The sequence below is a fragment of the Takifugu rubripes genome, chromosome 21 (genome assembly GCF_901000725.2).
Source record: "Takifugu rubripes chromosome 21, fTakRub1.2, whole genome shotgun sequence".
Lineage (NCBI taxonomy): Eukaryota > Metazoa > Chordata > Actinopteri > Tetraodontiformes > Tetraodontidae > Takifugu > Takifugu rubripes.
In genome coordinates, this window is record NC_042305.1 from 4,017,201 (window position 1) to 4,039,987 (window position 22,787).

Genomic DNA, 22,787 nt, shown 5'->3' on the forward strand with positions numbered 1-22,787 from the left:
CGTGGCCCAGCATTTGGCATCCGGTATGCTGCTACTCATTCGGGATCACCAACTGTTGCTATTGGGTGGTAAATGAGACACAGCAACAGGGAGCCAGTGGTGGAGACATCAAAATTGTGAAGCTTGTGAGTGTCTTTGCCATTAGGTTCTTACCAGACCTAGACACCCATGAGGTCCTCTTCCAAAAGATTGCCACAGAACACAGTGGATTTGTATATTTTAAAGTATCTGCTGAGACTTACGAAGTAGGGGAAATGTGCACTCTACAGCTCCAGCCAGAGGGAGCATGTGTCCGTTGGTTTTATGAGGAGCGCAGGGCGGGAGGTGTCACAATAAACACTGCATAGACCGAGACGGGAAGAAAGATGCCTGCCGCCAAAAAGGGCTCTCACCAATCATGTCCCATACAATTGTTGTGGCCTGCTTATGGGTCATTGCACAGGGGATAAAGCTTGTCCCATTGTTGTAGACATTTTACAAGACGCTTGTGATTTATTACCCCTGTACAAAAAGAGACTTGGACAAATTGAACTGTCTTGATGGCAACTTCCACAGGGCAGAAGACTCCACTACTGTTTTCAGTATGGGCATAGTTAGAGGAAGAATACCTGAACATGGTGCCATCCTGTGAAACAAGAAGCTGGACTCACTGATAAATGTGGTCAGGCTTGTTTTTTTTTCCGAAATGACAAGAAATTTGTTCTTCTAAATGTGATTGTTATAGAAGAGCTCATGTTCTATGTATAATTACTGTATATAGTGAATGCTTTACAGGAACGCAGTAAGCCATTTTTAAGGCATAAAAATAAGAAGAACATCATCAAAACTGGATGGAAGGTTGTTTGTAAATGAGTTTTAAGCAGAAGCATGAGAAACCTTAAATTTGTGGGACATTACAGACAGATCTAAATAAAGATATTTACTTAGGCATAAGCAGCGCACTAATGCAAGGTATAAGTATGTTATCCAGTAAATCTGGTACTAAAATAAAATAAAAGAAGCCACAACAGCTGATTCCATGGCTAAAAACTATTAGAAAATACTCTTGTTGAATTTTGGGAAGAGTTAAGAGTTTTTGAAAACTGTAAAGAATCTTTACTTTGTAGTGTTGATGGTGAATCACACAACATTGTAGAACTACACAGACCCCATTAGAGCAACTTGTTTAGCTATCTAGAGAGAGACCCATATAAGCCAGACATTATTATGAATGAGGTGTCTGTGGAGATCAGAACTAATGTATATTAAGTGTTAATATGATCTCTGATAATAAAGCCAGCAGCCTCTATCACATTAATGCGGAAGACCTTAAAAATAGGACTCTAAAAACTGCTCCACTTCTTTCTTTATGTTTTACTGGATTTATGATTCATGGGCTGTTGCCTGACTCAATGCTTTCTGTTATGTTAGTGCCAGTTGCTAAGGACAAAGCTAGAAAAATAAGTAGCTTGGACATCTGCAGGGCCATAGCTCTTGCCAGCACTTTGTCTCAAGGTTTAGAAAAAAATATGCTGGATAGAATAAATGAGTTCATCCACTCCACTGACTATCAGATTGTTTTTTTTAAATCCAAACACTGACAATCAGATTGGTTTTAAAGCCAAACATAGCACTGACTTCTGCATAAATGCATTAAAGGAGATTGTAATAAAATATAGAAGCCTGAACTAATCAGTGTTTATGTGCTTCATCAACACGTCAAAAGCTTTTGATTGTGTCAATCATAGAAAATTATTTATAAAATTGAAGATAAGAAGGGTGCCTGTGTACCTTGGGAGGATTCTGGCTCACTAGTATGTGAATCAAAGTATGCAAGTCAAATGTGGTGGTAGAGTTTCAGGTCCATTTGGGATCGGTCGGCAATGGAGGGATTTGTGTCAGTGTCACACAGGGAAGGATTTTGTTCCGTGTTCTGTTTAATTTGTATGTTGATAATTTGTCTAAGAGACCGGATACCTGTCAGACTGGGTGCATGGTTGGTGATGCGTGGATGAAGCACCTAAAGGGGGTTTTTAGCCCAAGAAGCATCGGTCTCAGCAGCTCCTTAATATCTGAGTATGGCATGGAAAATGATATTAAATACAATGCCAGTAAATGTCAGATGTCAACATTTTCCAGTTTTTCAATTGTCTGATAATGTCCTCTGTACGAAGAAGAAGGTTTTGTATCTTGGACATCTGCTACTGGCAATGCTGCAGTAGGTGCACCTTCAGAGTGTACCTACTGCAACATTGCCGACTCTATTAAGATTATATTCGATAGATTATAGATTGACTATATATCAATACACTGCTCAATTGTGGGCTAGGTATAAAAAAAGTGAGCTACAGAAACGTCAAGTGTCGTCTAATGATGCCATGCAAATAGTACTCAGAAGACCTAGATGGTACAGTGCCAGTGAGATGTTTGTGGCTGCCGGAGTCAATGGCTTTCAGGCAGTGCTAAGAAAGCATGTGTAGACTAGATGAGTCAAGGAAAAGTGTCATCATGGCTCTAGCCAATTGTTATTATTTTAGTAGCCTATTTTATTAATATTTTTGTCTTGTACCTTTGTTAAATGGACCGTGCATCTACACATATCTGAATTACAGATGGTCCTAAACCAGGGTTGTCCTGTATGGTATTGATTTTAAGATAAAAATATTTTTTAAATGTAGGTTGAAGCAAAGGCAAATTCCTACCCTGGGGGCAATAAATCACATTCTTGGTTAGTGTCATGTGCTGCCATGTCTTCTAATTAATCTTGCTCCTTCCAGATGTTCCTGTTGGTGGTGCTATGACAGCAGTACATGAAACAAGTTAGAAGGTTGTCCTTGTTTTCTTTTCTTCTGGTAGCCCTGAGTTATCATTGAAAAGGAGGAGGTGTATTTCAAAAACGGAAAAGCACATTTGAAGGCATTACCTTAAGAAATATAGGTGGAGCTGTAAAGTTGGTGGGTTTGTGGATTTATCAGGATTGTTGTCATGGGACATTTTTGCATTGTATACTGTATAGAAGTATATTTCTGGATCTGTGGTTTTATATTTCATTTTCTGATGGTTGCTATTTAAGATTGGTGTATGGACTCTAAGAGAAGACTGTAGAGTGAATAGATGGATGCCCCTGTGTCAGAGGTTAGAAGTATAACATGATTAAAACTATTGCGTTTTAGACCCAAGCGTAGTACCCATTTATAGTCATTTTGATTTTTTTAAACTTGCTTTTTTTAGGACGAGCAAAATGTCCACCTTCATATGGATCTAACTAAACATGATAAACTTTGGTTAATTAAAGAAAACAGTATGTTCTCTTTCCATGGCTCATTAATATCTGCTACAAACTAGTATAATCAGCGTAACAATAGAAATCTACAAGGGTCTGAGGTCGGGTGTGTGCAGAGACATCCATAAATCGGAAGAGATAATTGTCTTTGGGAAAACTGGTTCTGTCCAGGTCTTTTGACTTCAAACATCTGAATGCGCAGGCCTCCTGCTGTTAGTGCCTTCACACAAAAACCTTGATCATGAAATTCAGTCATCACCGTGAGCCCTGCGGTCCATTTAATGCACACTGGCACGTGCATATTACTCTCTCCCCACTGTTTGTTGCTCTACTTTCCTTTGCTTGCCTCTTTTTATTTTCTGCTCTCATGTATTCCGTCTCAGCCTGGAGACGTTTCTGTTCTAATAATCTTTCCACGGCTTTTTCTCCATTGTTCTCAAACATTGTCTGTGCTTACAAAAAGGACAGAATTTGCTGTCACTACTAAAAATTTTCATGGAATGGCTTTCACTGGGATAATGATTATTTTTCCTCTTTTTCTCTTTCTCTCAGGTTTGCAGTTGCATTCACTGAAGAGCTGAAAAAGGAAGCAGAGGTGTTCATGGTATGATTAACATTATAGTTTTGTCACAGTTGAGATTATTGAAGAGTTGAGAAAATAATTTTATCTGTAGCTCTGTAATATACTCTAAAGTTTACTGCTTTTGGCTTCTGAATATTAAAAATATATTTGAAATATTCTATGTTTTATATTTTTAATATAAAGAAATTCCTTATTATATAAATTTGGGTGGATTTAGGCATGTAGACATAATCAAGACAACTTGCTGCAGTTCAAACAAAGCACCTGAATGGGGAAGAAAGGGAATTTAACCAACTTTGAATGTGACATGGTTGTTGCTGCCAGACAGGCTGGTCTGACTATTTCAGAAACTGAGGATGTACTGGAATTTTACACAATGCACAACCATCTCTGGGGTTAACACAGAATGGTTTGGGGGAAAAAGGAAATATCCAACGAAGCAGAGGTGTAGGCGAAAATGCCTTGTAGATGTGAGGGGTCTGAGGAGACTAGGCAGACTGGTTCCAAATGATAAAAAGGCAACAGTAACTCAAATCGCCAGTTGTTACTACTAAGGAACGCATCATCTCTGAATGCACAAAACATGGAACCTTCAAAAAGATGAGCTACAGCAGCAGCAGACCACACACAGGGCCAATTGAGGATTGAAAAAAAAACCTTGCCTGGTCTTGCAATTCTTGATATGAGCTGTGACATTCAGAGAGAAGAGTCAGAATTTGGGGTAAACCAGGCTGCTGCTGGCGGTTTAATTATGTGGGGATATTTTCGTGGCACAATTTAGGCCTCTTAGTACAAATTGAGCATTGTTTAAATGCCAGCGCCTATCTGAGTGTGGTTGCTGGCCATGTCCATCCCTTTATAACCACAGTGTAGCCATCGTCTGCATGTGACAAAGCTCAGATCATCTCAAACTGGTTTCTGGAACATGTACTCCAGTGACTATACACCAGTGGATTTTCCACAGACACCAGATCTCAATCCAACAGAGCACCTTTGCGATGTGGTGGAAGAGGAGATTCACCTCATAGATGTGCAGTCGACAAATCCACAGCAACTCCATGATGCTCTCAGGTCAATCTGGACCAAAATCTCATGGGTTACTTGTTGAAAGTATCCCATGAAGAATTAAAGTAGTTCTGAAGGCAAAAGAGGGTCCAGCCTTTTACTGTCAACGTGAACCTAATAAAGTGGCCAGTTATGTTTGAAATATTCAATATCAACAGTGCATCTGGATGTTGTTTATTAAACATTTCACTAAAGGGTTCCAAAGTAAATTTGTGATGAGCTGCTCTGCTGCAACTTTAATATCAGCTGAGCCCACAGAACATCATGATATGTTTTAGCACAAACATGGGCATTATAACATTACTTTTTTTGTCAGGCAGTTCTAATAATTTGGGCAAAAAGCTATGACTATACAAACAAGATACCCTTTCCTGTCTAAAACAGCCGCCAACCTTATCTCTACCATTCAGTGCCAACAACAGGCGGACTCAGGCAGGATAACACCTACTTACCGACTGTGCCCAACACACCTAGATAATTGTTGCATGATAACATCAAGTCCATTTCCTTTTTTTCTCTCTACCTTAGTGTGCCATGCACTCCTTGTCTCACTAACCACCTTTCTGAGTCATTTTTAAAGTTTGTTCTATGAAATATGTTTAAGGCACAAATAGCTGTAATTGAATGCTTTTGTTGACTATGGAGATTGTAAGAATAATTAGCTGTGGTTTCTCTAAACAAACATAAATCACTTGTGATTGAGTTAAAAACTTTAAAGTAACACGTTAAACATATATTAAAGCTGCATATTTTCTCTGTGTAGCTTAATCCACGCTACTTTTTTTTGGGAAGTTGCTGATCTGATCTTCTGGTAAACATGGAAAGCAATGATTAAGCTAAAGCAGGGTCATATAAAAAGAATTTGCCATTATTACTACTGCCTCATGTTATATCCGTATGTGCCTAATTTATGTGTCTAAAACCTCCGCAGCTGACAATATGTACAGTTTCAAATCTTGTTGATTTTTTTTTTAGAACTTAAACTATTCCTAAAATATTTTCGCTCTTTTTGTCTTTAACTGGAATCCTCTTGTTTTTCTTTAAAGCTGTCCCAGAGCAGTAAAATCTACGTGCAGCCTCAAGGTAAGCTTTGCAGGATGACTCTCCTCAGCTGGTACTGTGTAGCCCTTCTCATTGAAGTGTTACAATAATCAGTTCTGGCATTGTTTTCCTCCATTGTTATTCTGTCAACACTGCTGGGTCGTATTTGCTCTTGCCACTGGCCACAGTATCAAGTAGGACAGTCCATATCACTCTTCAGTGTCATTTTCCATCCAAAGTTCAGTGTCCAGATCACCGGCTTCACGCAAAATTAGATGAATTGCAAATATGTGTGTATGAGGGGAGGACAGTGATCATATGTGTTTCTCTGTTTTGTTGTTTTCCAGGCGTCCAGACAGATGTATCTGACAGCTTCAGCTGGACTGAATTCTTGAAGAGTGCAGGTAAAGTAGTGCCTGTGTGGCTTCCTGCTTTTATCAGGCTATTTTATTTCGTCATTTCAATTTTTGTGCATTCCATGATAGCTTTATTGGTTTTACAGCATAGTGATGTTTGTATAAATCTGCTGTGGAGTGGAGTCACCACTGACAGCAGTACACAACGTGGATTCTCTGAGCTCAGAAGCAGCAGTACCGCATACAGTTACTCTCTGGGGAGTTTGCTGGATCACACAACATCACATATCCCCTTTGAGTAGTTTAGTAAATGAGCACTGTTACGCAGAGGATCCTCCCGCGCATTCTTATATACACAACGTGGACTTTAAATTGGATATTGAAGGCAATGTCCATCCCAGGTACATTTGTGCTTACAGAGAGCACCTTTGAGTCGAGAGAAGAGGATTTGATTTATAGTTCTCTTGCTCAAGGCTATTTGTCACCTCGCTTCACAGCCAGTGCAAGTAATACTAATTACCTGCAGTCGCTTCTCCATTTGTTAGGCTCCAAATAGCAATTGCAGCTATTGTGCTTATTGTCAGTTGTGATGAAACTGCTATAATCTATCTCCTACTTTTGTAATTACAAATTACAATCATAGTTGTTTTGCTCAATGATGAAATCATATTTAGTATGATTACTGATTAAGTGTCCAGATGATCAGGTAGATAGCTACCAGGGAAGACTCTTATCTGTGGTCATAGGTCATATGTAATTTATGATCTCGTAAATTGCTTTTTTTGGGTTGTGATTATCTGAGCGGAACATTGTGTCTAGAGGCTGTTGCATATTCTGTTTAGTCAGGTTCATTAGAATAAATCCTGAAAAGAAAGGAATCTGTGATTTAAGAGCAGGGTTCATGCAGGATACTACCTTTAAAAATCTGGTAGTACGACGCACACTCAATGGATGGGTTGGGTTTTTTTACTGTGTGTTTTTGAGAGTATGTGTGTGAGAGAGAGAGAGAGTGTGTGTCTGTGTTTGTGTGTTTTCCTGCTTGTTCATCATGTGACATCTCCTCCCTGGCTGTTTTTTGTGGCTTGTTGACTCTCAGTCTGTCTATAAAAATCAACAGGTTAAAAAGTGGAGTAATAAGACAAGACAAACCAAAATATGATGCTGGTTTTAATATTTGGAATTGGGTCTGTCAGTTACCATCATGTTCATCTTTGATTAATCCAGCTGCTCTGACAGTCAACTGACATTATAACCTGTAAAAAGTCCAAAATCTGTGATTTATCAGGTGATGTTTTGCTTGTTTCCCTGGTCTATTAAACAGTTCTATTCACTCATTTGTTCAAGTCTTTTTGTGAACTTTATTGCTGTATCCTCTAAATCTTTAATATAGGAAGTCAGAGGAAGCTGACTGTTGTATCGCTATCAGGCTATGATGTCATTGAGCAAAGTGTTAAAAGGCTTAACACCCTAAACCCATGCATGATTTGCAGAACACCGTTGAATTTCCTCAAAATGATCATACATTCTCTGTGTCTCGGTGGCAAAATCCAGACTCGCCTCCATCTGTGAACATAAACAGAAGTTCCAGAAGCTGCCCAGTGAATGAAAACTCGTGCATGTCTGTTTAACATCACCCACTGTGTGATAAACAGATAAGCAAAGGGAAACAGCAAAGTTGTGCATTATTGAAAGAGGCCAAACATGTATGCACTCCTTCCTTGGCCACAGAATAATAATTTTAATTATTTGACAGGCCTAGTGCAGATACCTTTTGCTATTCAACAAGAAATGCTTCCTTGAAATTGTGAGTGTGGCATTAATTTAGGTCCAGAGCTGTTGCTTCCGGTTTAGATTGTATTGTTGCCAAGATTACAAATGTGTTCTGCATGATTTTAAAATAATTCTAGCCATTAGAATGAAAAAGCTCAATACCTTTCTCCATTTTTTATGTGTCAGAAGGGTATAACAAGCCACATATGCTCATGATTACTGATGTGTATTTCAGAGCAATTTTTCTGAAAATACATGAAAGTGATTTATGCTACTACTAATACTTACATAAAACTACACTAGTCTTATGTTATTTGTGTAGCAGAGATTATATATTTTTTTAACACAAAACAAGAGTGAATGTTGTTTTACCTGAGGTGTTGTTGAGCACATTCTGTGATGCGGTTTTCCAAAACAATGAAAGTTATATGTAGTGATAGTTTTACAGCCTTAAATCAATGTGAGAATGAATGTGTGAACATCCAAGGTAGTTTTCTCTGTCAACTGGACTGGGTTTCTTCTCTTGAAGACGTTTCGCCTTCTATCCAGAAGGCTTCTTCAGTTCTCATGTCCAGTTGACAGAGAAAACTACCTTGGATACAATGACCTGGACGACTGAGAATTTACACAGACAATGTGTGAACATGTTGCCAAAGTTGCTTAAAATACAAATTTACAGAATTAGTGTTTAACAAGTTTAAATATATTCTGTTCTCTTGTTCGGTACTTAAAAATACATTGTAAGAATGTGAGAAATTTAAATTACACCACAGCTTCACAAAGAAATTAAATATAGCGTGAAGGCCAACACACTGCTTTTTGACAGAATTTTAACAATTATGTTTTTTTTAATTGGTTTTATGCTTGACTATCTTATCATAAAAATAAAATAATAATATTCTGCGTCCAGAATTGGATTGTCTTCATACTGAGTTAAAATGAATAATACAATATAATATGTGTGAAATATGAAAAAACAACTTTAAATCCTTTTCACAAAAAGTCCTGCATTATATTATCTGATATTTCCATCACTGTTTTCTAACTGCTTTTCTATTTATTCTGGCAAAGCCACACGTGTAATCGGTTGTGGTTAGATCAGGAAATCAGTAAATTGGATCACAGTGTTTAGTGGCCAGGTCCAGGAACAGGCAAAAGTTCTTTAGAATACAGGCAAGAACCCAGAAAGCCAAGCCTACCAAACTTAAATGAAGTGGCAAAAGTTATGTGCCATTTACTTATTTAGTCTGGTTATATGGCAGTATATCCGAACCAATACAGCAGCTTCACAAATCCCGGCTGACACTGAAAAATAACACTGAAAAAGGTGTCCTTGGTTTGTCGGTTTCAGCCTTTAGAGGTACAGTGGTGTAAAACAGAGAGACAGCAATATCACACATTACTTAACCATGAGCTCTTGTCTTGGGGGGGGGGGGATCAGTTTTGCAAATGGATAAATGCTATGTCAGCTCCTACTTTCAGTGTCTGTTTTGACATCCTGCAGCAATACTTACAAGGTCAAATTATGCTTGAAAGGATTTTCACCCAATGCTCTCTGCAGGAACATTCAACTCTGACATGTTTCTGAGCTTCACATAAAAGTGTTCACTGCAGGTGCTGCTACAATGCTTCCACTATATTTCAGTAGTTTAACTTGACCATTCTAAAACATTTATAAAATTGGGTTCTTAAGGTCATGGGCTTTCTGCATATCCCATATTCTAAATAGTCAGACAGCAGACATCACATTTTCCTTCATCATAAATAGATTAAATTGAATTGTTATCTACTGGTATGTAAAAGTGGTATAAAAGTTACTAGTCTTAATACCAGTATAAAGAGTATGGTCTTACCCTGATTTTTTGGGAGAGTTTCAGTATTTCTTTAGCAACTCTAGAAAGCAGAAATGTAAGGGAATAGCAGGGGTGAAATGGCTCTTTCAAAATGGGAAATGTTCAGACAGTAAGTCATTGATGTCACCAAAAAATAGATTGGGGCTTGGTGGAGTTCAAAACCTTTACAGATGATTTTGGAAGTTTTATGAATAACAAACTGCAGTTCTTCCTTCCTCCCAGGTTAAGAGCATGTCATATGTGACAGCCCTCTCCCCTTTTCTGCTGTGATGTGACCCAGTCTACTCACTGCAAATGCAAAACACAAACTGTCTGTCCATCAGCAGTACCCAAAAGCACAGCTGTTGTAGTTCCCTCCCTGGTCTTAACCACATTACCAGTAATTATTGTAGGATTTCTGGCTGTCTCTAGAATACAGTTAATTATATCATCTTCCTCTTCCTCTATCAGCTTCTTTTGCTCCTGGTCCACTCCCAAACTCACCCACAAAGCTCTCCATCTCTTACGCCTCCTGTCAGTCCTCCTGCTGCCTCACATCATCCTCCCATCAGCCTCGCTCCTCTCCACTCAGCTACTCTTCCCCATGACTCTGGAACTTTATCCCTTAAGACCCGTGTATCATAAGCTATGTCCACACCTTCAAATCTCACCTCAAGACTCACTTTTGATAAAGTCAAGCTGACGTATCGGTCACATTTCTTATCTTTTAGGCTTTTGTTCTCATACTGCTGTTTAGTAGTTTGATCTACTACTGTTTGTTGGTTATTTTTAATATGCTCTGTAAGGTGTCATTGAGAGCCTGGAGAGCTGGTTTTCCATCCTATTTTCCTTCTTGTCCATTATGATTATTAGTAGCAATAGTAGGAGCAGCAGTAACAGTGGTAGTTTGGCTTCTTAATCCATGTGCTTCTCTGTTATTAGAGGATTCTAACTCTCCTGTGTGTTTTGCTTCACGGGTTTAAGGACTGTTCAGAATTCTTGTGCTTTTCATGTCACTCAAACTGCAGAGTGTGGGAGAAAAGATTGCTGCTGCTGCTGCTGCAGCACATGATTTTAACACTGTTTTCTCCTTTTCTATAGAAAGTTGAATTTTTCTATGAATTTAATGACAGGCCCCTGTTTTGATGGCTATGATTCAACCCCCACTATTTTTCTCCCTCTCTGTAGATGTAATGGTTTGTTTTTCTTTGCCAATGTGCTTTTTACTGTTTTCTCATCCTGCAAATCAATGCAGACAATTTGGACACATTCCACAGATGAGGGGATTATTTGTCAATCGGCTCCTGGGGATCGGGGTCATTGCCTGGCCTCCACATAGTCATTTTAAGATTCTCTTTAATAGCATTAGAAGCGCGGCCTCAGCCTCCTGATCTGGACTTATCTAGCAGCAGGGGATTTCACTTGATGGTCATTGGGCTTTTAGCACGTGCATTTGTTTGTCTATGGTATTAATTTCAATTTTTTTTTTCAATTTCTCACAGCTTCAAAAGGCATTATATTTGTGGTGTATTTTGCCAGCAGGACCATTTTAACATTTGTCGTTATGGAACATTATCATGCCTTATGGTCATAGATTAATTTTCCAGTGCTACCTGTTAATGTTCCAAAAAATATATCCCTACTACAGCTGTTTGTTTTGGTTCTACAGTGATGTTAGAGTGCTTTGATTTGTCAGAAAGGTTTCATCAACTTTCAACTATTACACTTTGAATATTCTCTATTTAAAACAGGCATCAACGGCTGTTTGAAGCCTGAAGGTGGAGTCTTGATGCGTTGTAGCTTCCCTACAGCCACCTTCCTTTGCTGTCTATACCCAGAACCATGTTTAACCATGTCTGTAATTGTATTTCTAATCGGCTATTAAACTCATCTAATACATGTTCTTTTTAAAGGAATAAATCCTGGTTTTCTTTCTCGGTAAAGAAACTGTTTATTTCTGTTGTCTAACATGTCACCCTGATTGGACTATGATGGCTTAGTCTTTCTAAAAGAAGAGTGTGTTAATAAGTGGAAAAATGTAATATTTTATTGCAGCACCAATCTTGAATTACTCCTCTATAATAGCTTTATTCTTATATGAACAAGGAAAAAAACAAACTTCAAATCCCAAATCTATTACTTTTATCTGGATTCCAAACGCAGAACTGGAAAAAGATAAAGAAAATTGTGTTTTTAGCAATCGCATAAAGTTGTTCTTCCATTGTATTGTTCCTTTTAAAGCCATATTGGTAATTGTGAAAAAACAGTTAATAGAATATTTAAGAGTTCAGTTTAGGTTTTGAGATTCAAGTATTTTAAGGTCGTTCAAACAGTAAAGTTGTTTTTTATTTTTTTAAGTAAATCGGATTTGTTTTACACCAATGATCTAATGTTCTTAAACTATTTGATGTTGTCAATATTATGGCAGGGTATTTTAATCCAAGGCCCGTATTTTCCTCACTGTGATTTGTGATTATAAAGACATATTGGAGGCTGATTAGAGTGCAGCCACACTCTTTCTCTGCTAAAGTGCACAACTATGATCAGACAATTTCGCAAGGATATTAGTCACTCCTGTCTCATTTTCTTTATGACCTTGTGTGATGTATTGCTTTCATTATTTCTCAGTGTGGTTGCGATGTTTATTATGCATTGGTTTGATATGCTGCCACTGACTGCGTCTGGCTTCTCTCCAGGTTTACACACCGAGCACGTGAATGACCTGCGCGTCTTCCTGCTGGTCTGTGGTCTGAGAAGGGTGAAAGACCCTTTGTACCTGGCGGATGATTTTTCAGGTAAATCTAAAAGTTTCTCACTTGAATAAAAGCAGACTTCCTTCATGCAAATTCAGCAGATGGCTCACTGAGGGGAAAAAGGCCAAATAGGGCAGAGAGGTGAGCGCATAATTCCCAAAACACATACGTCATATATGCAAATACATTACTCGTGGTTTGTTTTCCTGAAGAGATGGATTAAAAATGGAGCCAGTAAGTGGAGATTGGAGGTCACAGTGGGTGATAACTGTAGACATATAAACACACATGTAACCCAAGATTAAAGAAGAAACGTTGAGTTGATGGCAACAAACACTGCCTAGCAAGCTTCTGAGAGTAGAGAAGAGTCGCTCTGGTTATGACTGTAGCTGTAGAGTTATTAACTAGAAACTTTATCTTATTAATATTTTCCCAATTTCACATTTAAGTTTCTTTAAGTTTCGTGAAATTGGGAAAATCATAATGTAATAATGATGAAACTGAAAAATTAAATAAATGAACACACTGTGTACCTCATTCACATACTGATTGAGGGTATATTGATTTGCTTATTATTATGTTGACTCGCCATGCTGCTAAATTTACGACTTCATCTATTTGATATTATCAGTGGTTGCAGCAATTATCGTGATTGCTGGCCTTGTAAAAGCAGTTTGATTTGGGAGGATGAACAAAAAACAAACAAAATGGAGGAAAAAAGAACAGGAAGGCCAAACTGGACAGAAGAGCAGAGCTGCTGTTGGTACAGCTGGGGGAGGAGAACAAAGGAGTTTCATTGGGACTCGGGAGCGCCGTACCCGACAAATCAATGCGTCGTTCCCTCTCCTTTTATGCAGAAGCAGAGTATGAGAAGCTGCAGAACACAAACTAGTGCTTCTCAAATCTTCTTATCTATTGTATATTTATATGGAGAAAATATATGTACATTATATATATACAGTATATACAGTATGTATATATGTGTTTGTCTGTGTGTGTGTGTGTGTGTGTGTGTGTGTGTGTGGAACTTGTGACATATTACACATAGGCTATACGTTTATATGGATGCTTATATTTATTATTGATTCATTTGGATATTGGATAGAGTGTTGCAAATAAAATAGAAATGTCTCATTGTTCAACATAATTAGAAAGCTCTCCTTCCTCTCAGTTGTTCCATCATCATGGCTGGTTAAAGACACTCTTAACCCCTCCTCACTTTTTATAGCTTTTTACCTTAGGAGCTCTGATAATCCTGAGAAACTTTGTGAATAAATTTTATTTAAGAAAAACAAGCAAAAAATTCTAAGAAATACCTTAAGATTCTGCGACTTTTGGTTTGTATCCTTGTAGAAACCACATGTGGTGCCTTATAAAGCATTTACATTTTAATGATCAATTTCTCTTCATCTCTATTTCCTCAGAACCTGGCTTTTATAACTTTTGTAATACAGTTTGTGTCAAATTCTAAAATTTCCTGGTTGTGCACGTTTTGCTCATTAGTGTGATCTCAACAACCTGGATTGATTATCAGTCTTCTCAGAGAGCTCCTAACTTTGCCTTAAAATTCCTCACAAAGAATCTTATGTTAAGATTGAGTGAGGATTCTGAGGGCCATTCTGAGCGAGGAGGGGACACAAATTTTAATCTTGGTGAGCAATGGTGAGTGATGACGCAGTTCTGCTAAAAGCTGCATTTGGTTGTTACAAGACGAAGAAAACAAAAAATAAATTCACTCCAAGTAATAAATGGATGGAGAAATCAACCAGCTCTATCAAGAAATGTGTAATCATGAAAATAATTTTACATCACGATGATGGGGCAAAATCAAATTAATTGTTACGCAGCTCCAGAATGGTTAACGTGCCTCATTCAGATTGTCATTGATTTGCTTATTGTTACATTTACTTCCAATGCTGATAATTTTACTAATCTGTTTGATGTCAACGGTGAAGCCGTAATTACTGTAATTGCTGACCTAATTGTAAAAAAATTGCCTTTTGATTTTAGCAGAATGACCAGAAAACAAGCAAAATGAAATAGAAATAGAAGGAGAAAGGTGAAATGGCCAGAAGAGCTGTGCTGCTGTTGGCACAGCTGGCGGACGAGGATAACAAAGGAGTTGAAAGAGGAACCTTTGGTCTTGGGATCACGTCATAAGGGAAGAGGCAGGCTTGGGAGCAAGTTTTTCTTCTTGGTTGATCTTTATTGAGCATGTCGAGATCAAAAACAAAACAAAATAGTAATGCATGTTAATCATCATCTCAACAGAGATCGGTCATGTACAAAAGGCTCTCTGTTCTGCTATCTTGTCATTTTAAGATGCTTTGAGGCATCTTAATATCCTCCTGCCATAGCAGTTTTTCACCTTAGGAGCTCTCTTAAGGCCTAGGATGCTTGGTGAATCACTTTTATCTTACCAAAGGAAAAATTAACTAATTTGTGGAATTCTTAGAATGATGTCACTAAGAGCTAGTTTTAGTCTCAGGATTCTTTGTAAATACTGGCCCTGGAATGTATGTCCGGAGCTTCTGGGACGCTCCTTGGATCTGGCGATTGCTGTGGAAATATAGCTACAGTATTTACCTGAATTGGTGTGTATTTGCTATGCAGTGCACGGTGTGGCACAGAGGCTCTCGGTGGAAATTGAGGGTAAGGACCTTGTAGTCAAGAAGTATTTTATTCTGAAGTGTAGTTGCAGTCAATGAAGAGAAGCTGGCATAGGAGAAAAGCGATCTCTCCTGCCGATTCCTGTCAGAACTGTAGCAGCAGCATTTTTGATCAGCAGCTTCTCATTCATTGAGCATCTTGCTAACAATGGATTACAATAGTCAGAAGCACCACATGCATGGAGTAGTTTTACAGCATTATTCCATGTCAGTTTGATCCCAATCATTGCAACAATAAACAAACAAAGAAGACATTCCCAGAGAGAAGTCTTACTGAAAGGTTACTTTTGCTTTCCTCACAATCTTGAGGTTATCGGAGCCGTTTTGCCCTCAGTTTGTAGTCTGCTTCATTAGGCACTGCCAACGCTAATCTAAACTCTGGCGTGGACCAAAGACGCCACTGATGCATTATTTTGTGTGTCTGACTCTTGTTCTGGTGTAGAGCTTTATTTAGTATCTCCAAATGTTCACTGTCAAGCCGGGACTCTGATGCAGAGACTGATTCATAGCAGGGGTCGACTTTTTTGAACAAAGTCCATCATTCACGACAAAGTGAAGCAACAGACTGGCTGTTATCGAAACATCACTCCAAATGGAAAAAGAAACCACCAGAAAAGTCACTCTCAATGAGTGAAAAGGAACCTGACAATGGCAGCTTGAATAGACTTATCTGTGGCACAAAGTATCTCAAACATTGGCTTTGGTGCACAGTGGGACACAACACTCTGGCCCAGGACAAAGAGAGACACACATTATGTACACACACAGCAGGGCAATGAGGAACAGGTGGAAACAGTCACGACTCGAGAAAGACAATCAGGCAGGTGACACATTAGGGAAGGGTAAGTGACCTGAAAGGAGAAGAGAGTTGTATTTCAAAATAAAACAGGAAGTCACGAGGCGAAACCTCATTGCGGTGTGACATTTGTCAGAACATTTGAACTGCGGCTGCTCAGTTTAACCTCTCCCAGCTAAACAGACTGCTGAGGCATGACTGTAAAGCATATTGTTGTATGTATAGTTTTTGTTTACTTGATTTAGCAAGTCAGAATAGGACATCCAATACAGAGACATTTTATCTTTCTTACCTAGATTAAGCTCTTTGTTTTTAATCTTATAATTCCCAGATCCAACCCCACCACTGTGTGTATTACCATCCCTGCTCTGCGAGATAAAACTGCCCATATCAGCCCCCACAAGGCTGCCCATTTTTATGCATTTTTTCAGATTCGTCATGTGGTTGGAGTGAAAACCTACCTATGGACATTAATGCTATTTCTCATTTTCTTTCCCCTCAAAACAGTTTCATTGTGTTGCACCAACATCTCCAGACACTGATGTAAGCCCCAGATTTGGATTTCTGAATTTATATATATATTGATTTTTGGCTTCTAATTTTCTAGTTAAGCGTTTTTCAGTGTTAATTAGTCTCTTTATAAGATTTAGGTAATAGTTGACGTCACTGTTTCAGTCTTGGCCGGTGATTGTGCACCTCTCCTAGTACGTCTAATCTGATCTGAAATCACCCGATCGTGCTGAAATTATAAAGTAAATACGCCATAAGAGCAAACAAAGTCATTAAGTACAAATGAATTGTAGACTCACATCTGTGAGTCTCTTCCTCTGTTAGATGGTCGATTGATGTGTTTGATTAATGTGTCTTGATTTGTGTTTGTAATTTATTGTGCTCTCAAGCTTTCACCTCTGTCATTTAAATGCACTCACAGAAATCCACCATTAATATTTGATTTGATCATAATCAATTGTGACAACTTATATAAACAGGTTTAATGAGGCAAAGTAATAGATCGAAATTCTTACTACGTATGACATCTCAGTACATGACCCATATGCTTCTCTTACGTGACACTAGCAGCTTTTATCGACACCGTGGTTCCTGAAAGCTCTCATCTGTGACTCTGTCTGCTACAAGAACCTTGAATGGCAAGCAGCAGTCTGACTGGCACACAAGGATGACGATGGTGATGAGGCATAGGCATAAATTAGTCAGTATGCATGCTTTTATCTTATTTTATACACAAATTGCCAATGAATCAGAATCATAAACAGCAAACATATAGTGTGTATATGTAGAAGGTCCCCCAGAAAGCATGACCTACCTGAATTATCTGATGGTCTGCATCATCACAGCACAAAAATACAATAGTAAGAACTCAGGGGCACAAGACTAATGTCACCTCCATACTAAGTGTGGTTGTTACTAGATGGAATAATAGTGCTTCCTGCTTTTGTAATTGCATTTCTCTACCCCACCAACAGGGTTATGTGCATGTTGATGTGTCATCATTAATTAGGAATGAGCCTTCAGACTCATGGGAGCTGGAGATGATTGAAAATTTATGGAAACGTGCAATAAAAAGGTTGGCCCTACAAATCCAGCCGATGTGGTCAGATTACCGCTGTGCCAATTATGCTCTTCCAGGAGATAAGGCTGGCTTCCATTCGCATGCGCCCAGTGGAGTCACATTACTGGTTTCTTTGTAAAGGATTTTTATTTTTTCAGACTAATAGAGCACACTCATGGCAGCACTAAGGGACAGTAATGTTCCATCCAGGTATCAGAGACAGATGAGTGTCTTTCTTGCATCCAAACTGCTTAAAATGTTTCAGAAGCTTCTTTAGTATTTGTATTTATTTATTTCAGAGTGGCATTGTGACGATCCACTGAATGTGCTGATTATCATTGGGCCTAAGGTAAGTGGCGACACAATGATTTCTTTACCTGACAAGTTTGTTGAAGTATGGATGTCAAACTCACACTAGTTTCAGTCATCAATGCTTGGAGGAAATGGTCGATGAGAGCCAGATCAGTCCCGCTCAAGTCTCAAAGCTGCTAAGCCAGGAGGTCATTTACTACAGATAGGCCTTTGACGAGTGACCTGTGCAGAGCTGCCTCCCTTTAATGCCCAGGGTTGCTCATATAATGCCACATGTTGCACTAAAAAGCTGCTCACTGCTTCTGATTCACATTTCAGTACGTGCAGACTCATGTCAAGCCAGACAAATATGGGGGGAAAAAGCAGCACAACTGGAAGGCTGTTATGATTTGTGGTCTTCATAATTCCAGCAGTCAGCCAGACAATCAGCTCAGGGGTTTGATTAAGAGTAGAGTCGTATTGATCCGAACCCTTGCTAATTCACTTGTAGCTGCTGACTCAGATGGAGTGGAAGAACCCTACTATGCTTTTTACAAAATGTAAATGAACCCCAGTTGCAATTACTGTTGCTTGTTTGACTTTATTAACAGCATCAATATTTTTCATGATATTTTTCACTGGATGGATGGACAGATGGACGGACGGACGGACGGATGGACGGACGGATGATGATGGATGGATGAGGCATGGATGTGTGGATGGATGGGTGGGTGGATCTGTGAAAGGGTGTGTGCCCCTTGTTTAGAGCTTTAGACTGATGTGCAAAATAAGATGTTTGTCATTATTGTGTTGAAAAATGTATCACATTCAAAAGAATATAAGAAAGTAAAAACTTTGTAGCCATGTAAGCAGAAGTTCAGCACCTGTAAATATTTCCAGCTCACCTTCATGTTACAAAGAAAATACCTCTCAGATGAAATTACACCAGAACATCATCAGTCATTGGGAGCATTACGAAGTCTTTTTAATCTGCATAAACATAAATAACAATGAAATGTGAACTTCCCTGCTTACCTCTTTAATCACATTCAACAGCAGCCTACACATGTTCCTCTTTTTCCAGTCATTCATTGATGTTCTCTCCTCTTCCCTCTGATTTGCTTTGAAATGACATCAGTACGCAGTATTTTAGCTTCAAACACTGGTGTCAGGCACAAGGTATGTTCTGCTTTAGTTCTTTCTCAGAAACAACACAATTAGACACGGCCGGGGGCTTCTCCGTGGCATCACCGCTGCTGTCCCTCTCTGTTCTGCTTTCTTCTTGTTTGATGCTTCGTTGGAAGAAGAGATGAATGTTTCAGTTCTCTGATTTACAGTGCAAAACACAAATGCGTGTTTTAGTTTTAGAGCTAGTTTTGCCATTAGAGTTGCCCTTGATGATCGCTGCTTTAATGCTATTACACGTGTAGAGGTCATGTCATCTTAAGCCAATTCACTCAGAAGTAACGAGCTCTCTGAGTCCACAGCGTGAATTCAGGTCAGTTTGTTAGTGATGACATTTCTCGCTTCACTGCATCGTGTTGCGTATGATTATGGAATAAAAATAAATCAGATGGAGATGAAGAGAATATGTGTGAGTGATCTCAGTCATTCATGTGGAAGAACTGAAGCAGCATCTGCCTGCAGGATGTTTGTGGTTGTGCCTGTCCGGATAAATAAGTGTGTGTTTTAACACCGCATTTAAATGATTTGTGTTTGTTGAAACTTTTCCGCTGTCATGATCTGCCCCCTGCTGCTCTGACAATCTGTTAAATCCCACATGACAGCAGGGAACAAAGAGCTCAGTTTTAGATTCTTGGATTTACATTGATATATACGCAAGCTCATTATAGCAGATGCCATTAAACAGTTCTAGACTAGAAAAATAGAGATGGAGTAGGAGCTTGCTTCATGCTGCCTTTGACCTAAATTGCTCCGCTTTGACGTTCACTGTGTGCAGGCTAATGCACACAAATCCCACATTGCAATTAATCTGATTGGCCACCCACCACACCCTGACCCAAATCTCTGGAAATGCAGGATTTTCTGAGAATGATTTGCCCACGATAAATTATTGCTTGTGTCATTGTTTGCTGCAGGGTCCTCACAAACGCAAACATGTTTTTTTTTATGTATTGTTCTCTCGTAGGTTGATCCCGTTTTTACTGTGGAAGTTGAAGATGTTGTCCACAGGTAAACATTTCCCTTTCAGATTGTCATCAGAGTGTTTAACAGTAGAACCTGTGTGATTTTAGTGTTTGGGTCCAGTGCAGGAGGAGCCTGGAAGAAGGTTTTTAAGCAAATGTGGCTCAGATTTAGCCATGATGTGATGTGAGCAGAATGAAATGCTCAGAGGATTTTTTTTCTGTCCTCCTACTCCAAGGTCTTAGCTGATCTTAGGCCTTTTTTTGCCAAAGGCTTTCCTCACAACAAAGGTCTCCGTGACAAAAAGCTGCCGTGTCTGTTTAGCTCTCCTACCTGCCTCGTCTTTCTGTGCATGTTGCACGTAGTGCAGCCATGTTTGCTGCCCTGAGCTTGTCGCTGCCCTTTAGCATCAGTCATGCCTGCGTGAACCCTGAGTCACCCAAAACTGGGCTCTGATGGTGCTTCTTCAGAACAGCTGGGATCTCCGTGGCCCTGGAGAGAAGCCAACAGGAGCTACACGCGGCCATGAAAAGGTGCTTCGCTGTGGTCAACAGTTCTGTCTCAGAGGGCATGTCAGCAGCCATTTTGGAGGTAAACATCTTTAGACCTCATGGGTAACAGCTCGGCAGTATGGGGCAGCCACAGAGGTGCAGAATAATGTGATTTGAGTAACTGTGTAAATATTTACAGCCAACGTTATCCGTCTGCTCCAGGGACAATTGGCCAAATTAATTATGCGACATAAATCTTCCAATTTCTTCACGAGACGAACCTGAAGACCCACTAATCTATTTTAAAAGCAGTGGAGGTGGACAACTCACAGCAGGATTATAGTCTGAAGAGCGTGTTGAAGAAACCTGCTGACAGTTAGCGTGACACATGGACAACTCGCTTGCTAATAATTCATACGTGCATATACAGAACAAGAATACACAAACCATTTAGAAACCTGTCAACAATGAAATAGTCCTTATTTATCTACATGAACTAAAACAATATTTTGGATCACCACCTTTGGCTCTGCAGTTTCTAGCTCTTCTCAGATTACACTTTTGTGGAATCAATATATCACAGATCAGGTCGGGTTTTAACTTTGAATCGTTCAGTCCATCATCTTTCCTTCTCAGTGAGCAGCAGCTCCTCACTGTTCATTCAACAGGAATGAGGAAATTCCAACCCAATTCATGCTTGGCCAACAACTGATAGTCAGAAAATAATCAAAAATAACACCACCACTAAAAGTTTATCAGTCAAAAACGCTACTTCTAAATTTGAAAATTCACAGTTAACAAAAATAATCACTATATTCAAACATTAAAATATCATTTCCATTAAAGTGTGTGCACATACTGGTGAATTAATATTACAGAAGCACAAAAAAGGTTTTCTCTTAATTAGAAATGCTGTTAATATTATAATAATAAGGCAGCGGCAACATCAACACCCACTGGGTGGTGGTCTAATAACCACATGTTTACACTCTAAAACATATATGTGGATATGATATACCTTGAGAAACACGCTTGCATTCATTTTCCTGTTTTCTATTTCAGGCAGTGTGTTTGTTTTTTTCCTTTGGTTTGCAGAATTTGTCATCAGTAATTTTCCTCATGAATTTCAGAGAGTTTATGTAATAATTCTTGCTGCTCTGACAGGCCATGGATCTTGGCGTGCCTGTGCTGGCCAGGAATATTCCAGGAAATGCCTCCATAGTGCAACATGAGTTCAATGGCCTCCTGTACTCTTCACCTCAGGTACACTTATTCTAATAAGCTTTCTTAAGCATCAAGACCAGCTCTGGTGAAGGGCTACATAGACCGTATGCAGTAATTACTGTAGCTAGTGACTATCGTTGTCACCTCGGCTGAGCTCTCTGTCCCTATGGAGGCTGTCTTGCCTTAAGCCCATGTTCACATGAACCTGGAAACGCTGTACACCAGGGCCAAACCGGTGGGATGTGCTCACCCCCACCCTGATCTGTAGACGGCACTGAATAAAGCCATTAAGCATATGAACACGGGAAGGGTTTTAATGTCGATAGTGTGTCTCAATCAGGAGTGAGAACTGCCAATAAAGTGACACGTTTGCATTATTGATAGTAATCAGTGTGCACCTTATATTATTCAGGCTGTGCTATAGGTTGAGGTTAGTTGGTCGGAGCGTTTTAACAGTTAATAATGTCCTCACAGAAGGGTTTGTTTTCTCATTTTAAACCCTGCCCTGTTTCAATGTATTTTAACAGTTTTAGGTGATTTGTTAACTTTAATGTTTGTCCAAAGTCTTAAGAAAAAAGGTTTATAACAAACCTGGTATTTTCGGTGTATTTATAATCTTTTAAGAAATGGAATCCGGTTCTAAGAAGGCGGTGATAGCAGAGAAGCTGCCTGGCAACTTCCAATTTTAATGAATCGTTTTAAAATGTGGAGTACTGTCCCGAACTCAAACCTAAGCCTGTCTTGTTTATATCTTGAGGAAGCTTAAACTTTTGCTCTTCTAATCTGCAGTCATTCATCTTCCGCTTCTAACGTTACCTGCGCTGTGCTGCAGGATTTCTTTTTATTTTAGGCTCCATTCAGCAAAATAGGTCTCACGATGTCTTCCTTCATTGTTATGCAGATGACACACTGATATATCCTCCTTCCCTGAGATCTGAG

At 39.1% G+C, this 22,787-nt stretch overlaps 1 protein-coding gene across 2 annotated transcripts in view; it reads left to right on the top strand.

The window, feature by feature from the left end:
* The window catches only part of glt1d1 (glycosyltransferase 1 domain containing 1), a 29,266-nt gene that overhangs the window by 2,856 nt on the left and 3,623 nt on the right, over positions 1–22,787 (top strand). The window contains exons 4-11 of one of the 2 annotated variants that reach the window (XM_011615210.2): positions 3,815–3,866; positions 5,957–5,993; positions 6,299–6,355; positions 12,606–12,704; positions 17,997–18,046; positions 20,138–20,181; positions 20,604–20,724; positions 21,789–21,887. In XM_011615210.2, the coding sequence (XP_011613512.1) occupies positions 3,815–3,866; positions 5,957–5,993; positions 6,299–6,355; positions 12,606–12,704; positions 17,997–18,046; positions 20,138–20,181; positions 20,604–20,724; positions 21,789–21,887 (559 nt within the window). The remainder of the gene's footprint in view (positions 1–3,814; positions 3,867–5,956; positions 5,994–6,298; positions 6,356–12,605; positions 12,705–17,996; positions 18,047–20,137; positions 20,182–20,603; positions 20,725–21,788; positions 21,888–22,787) is intronic. The other variant, XM_011615211.2, reaches the window with a different exon arrangement.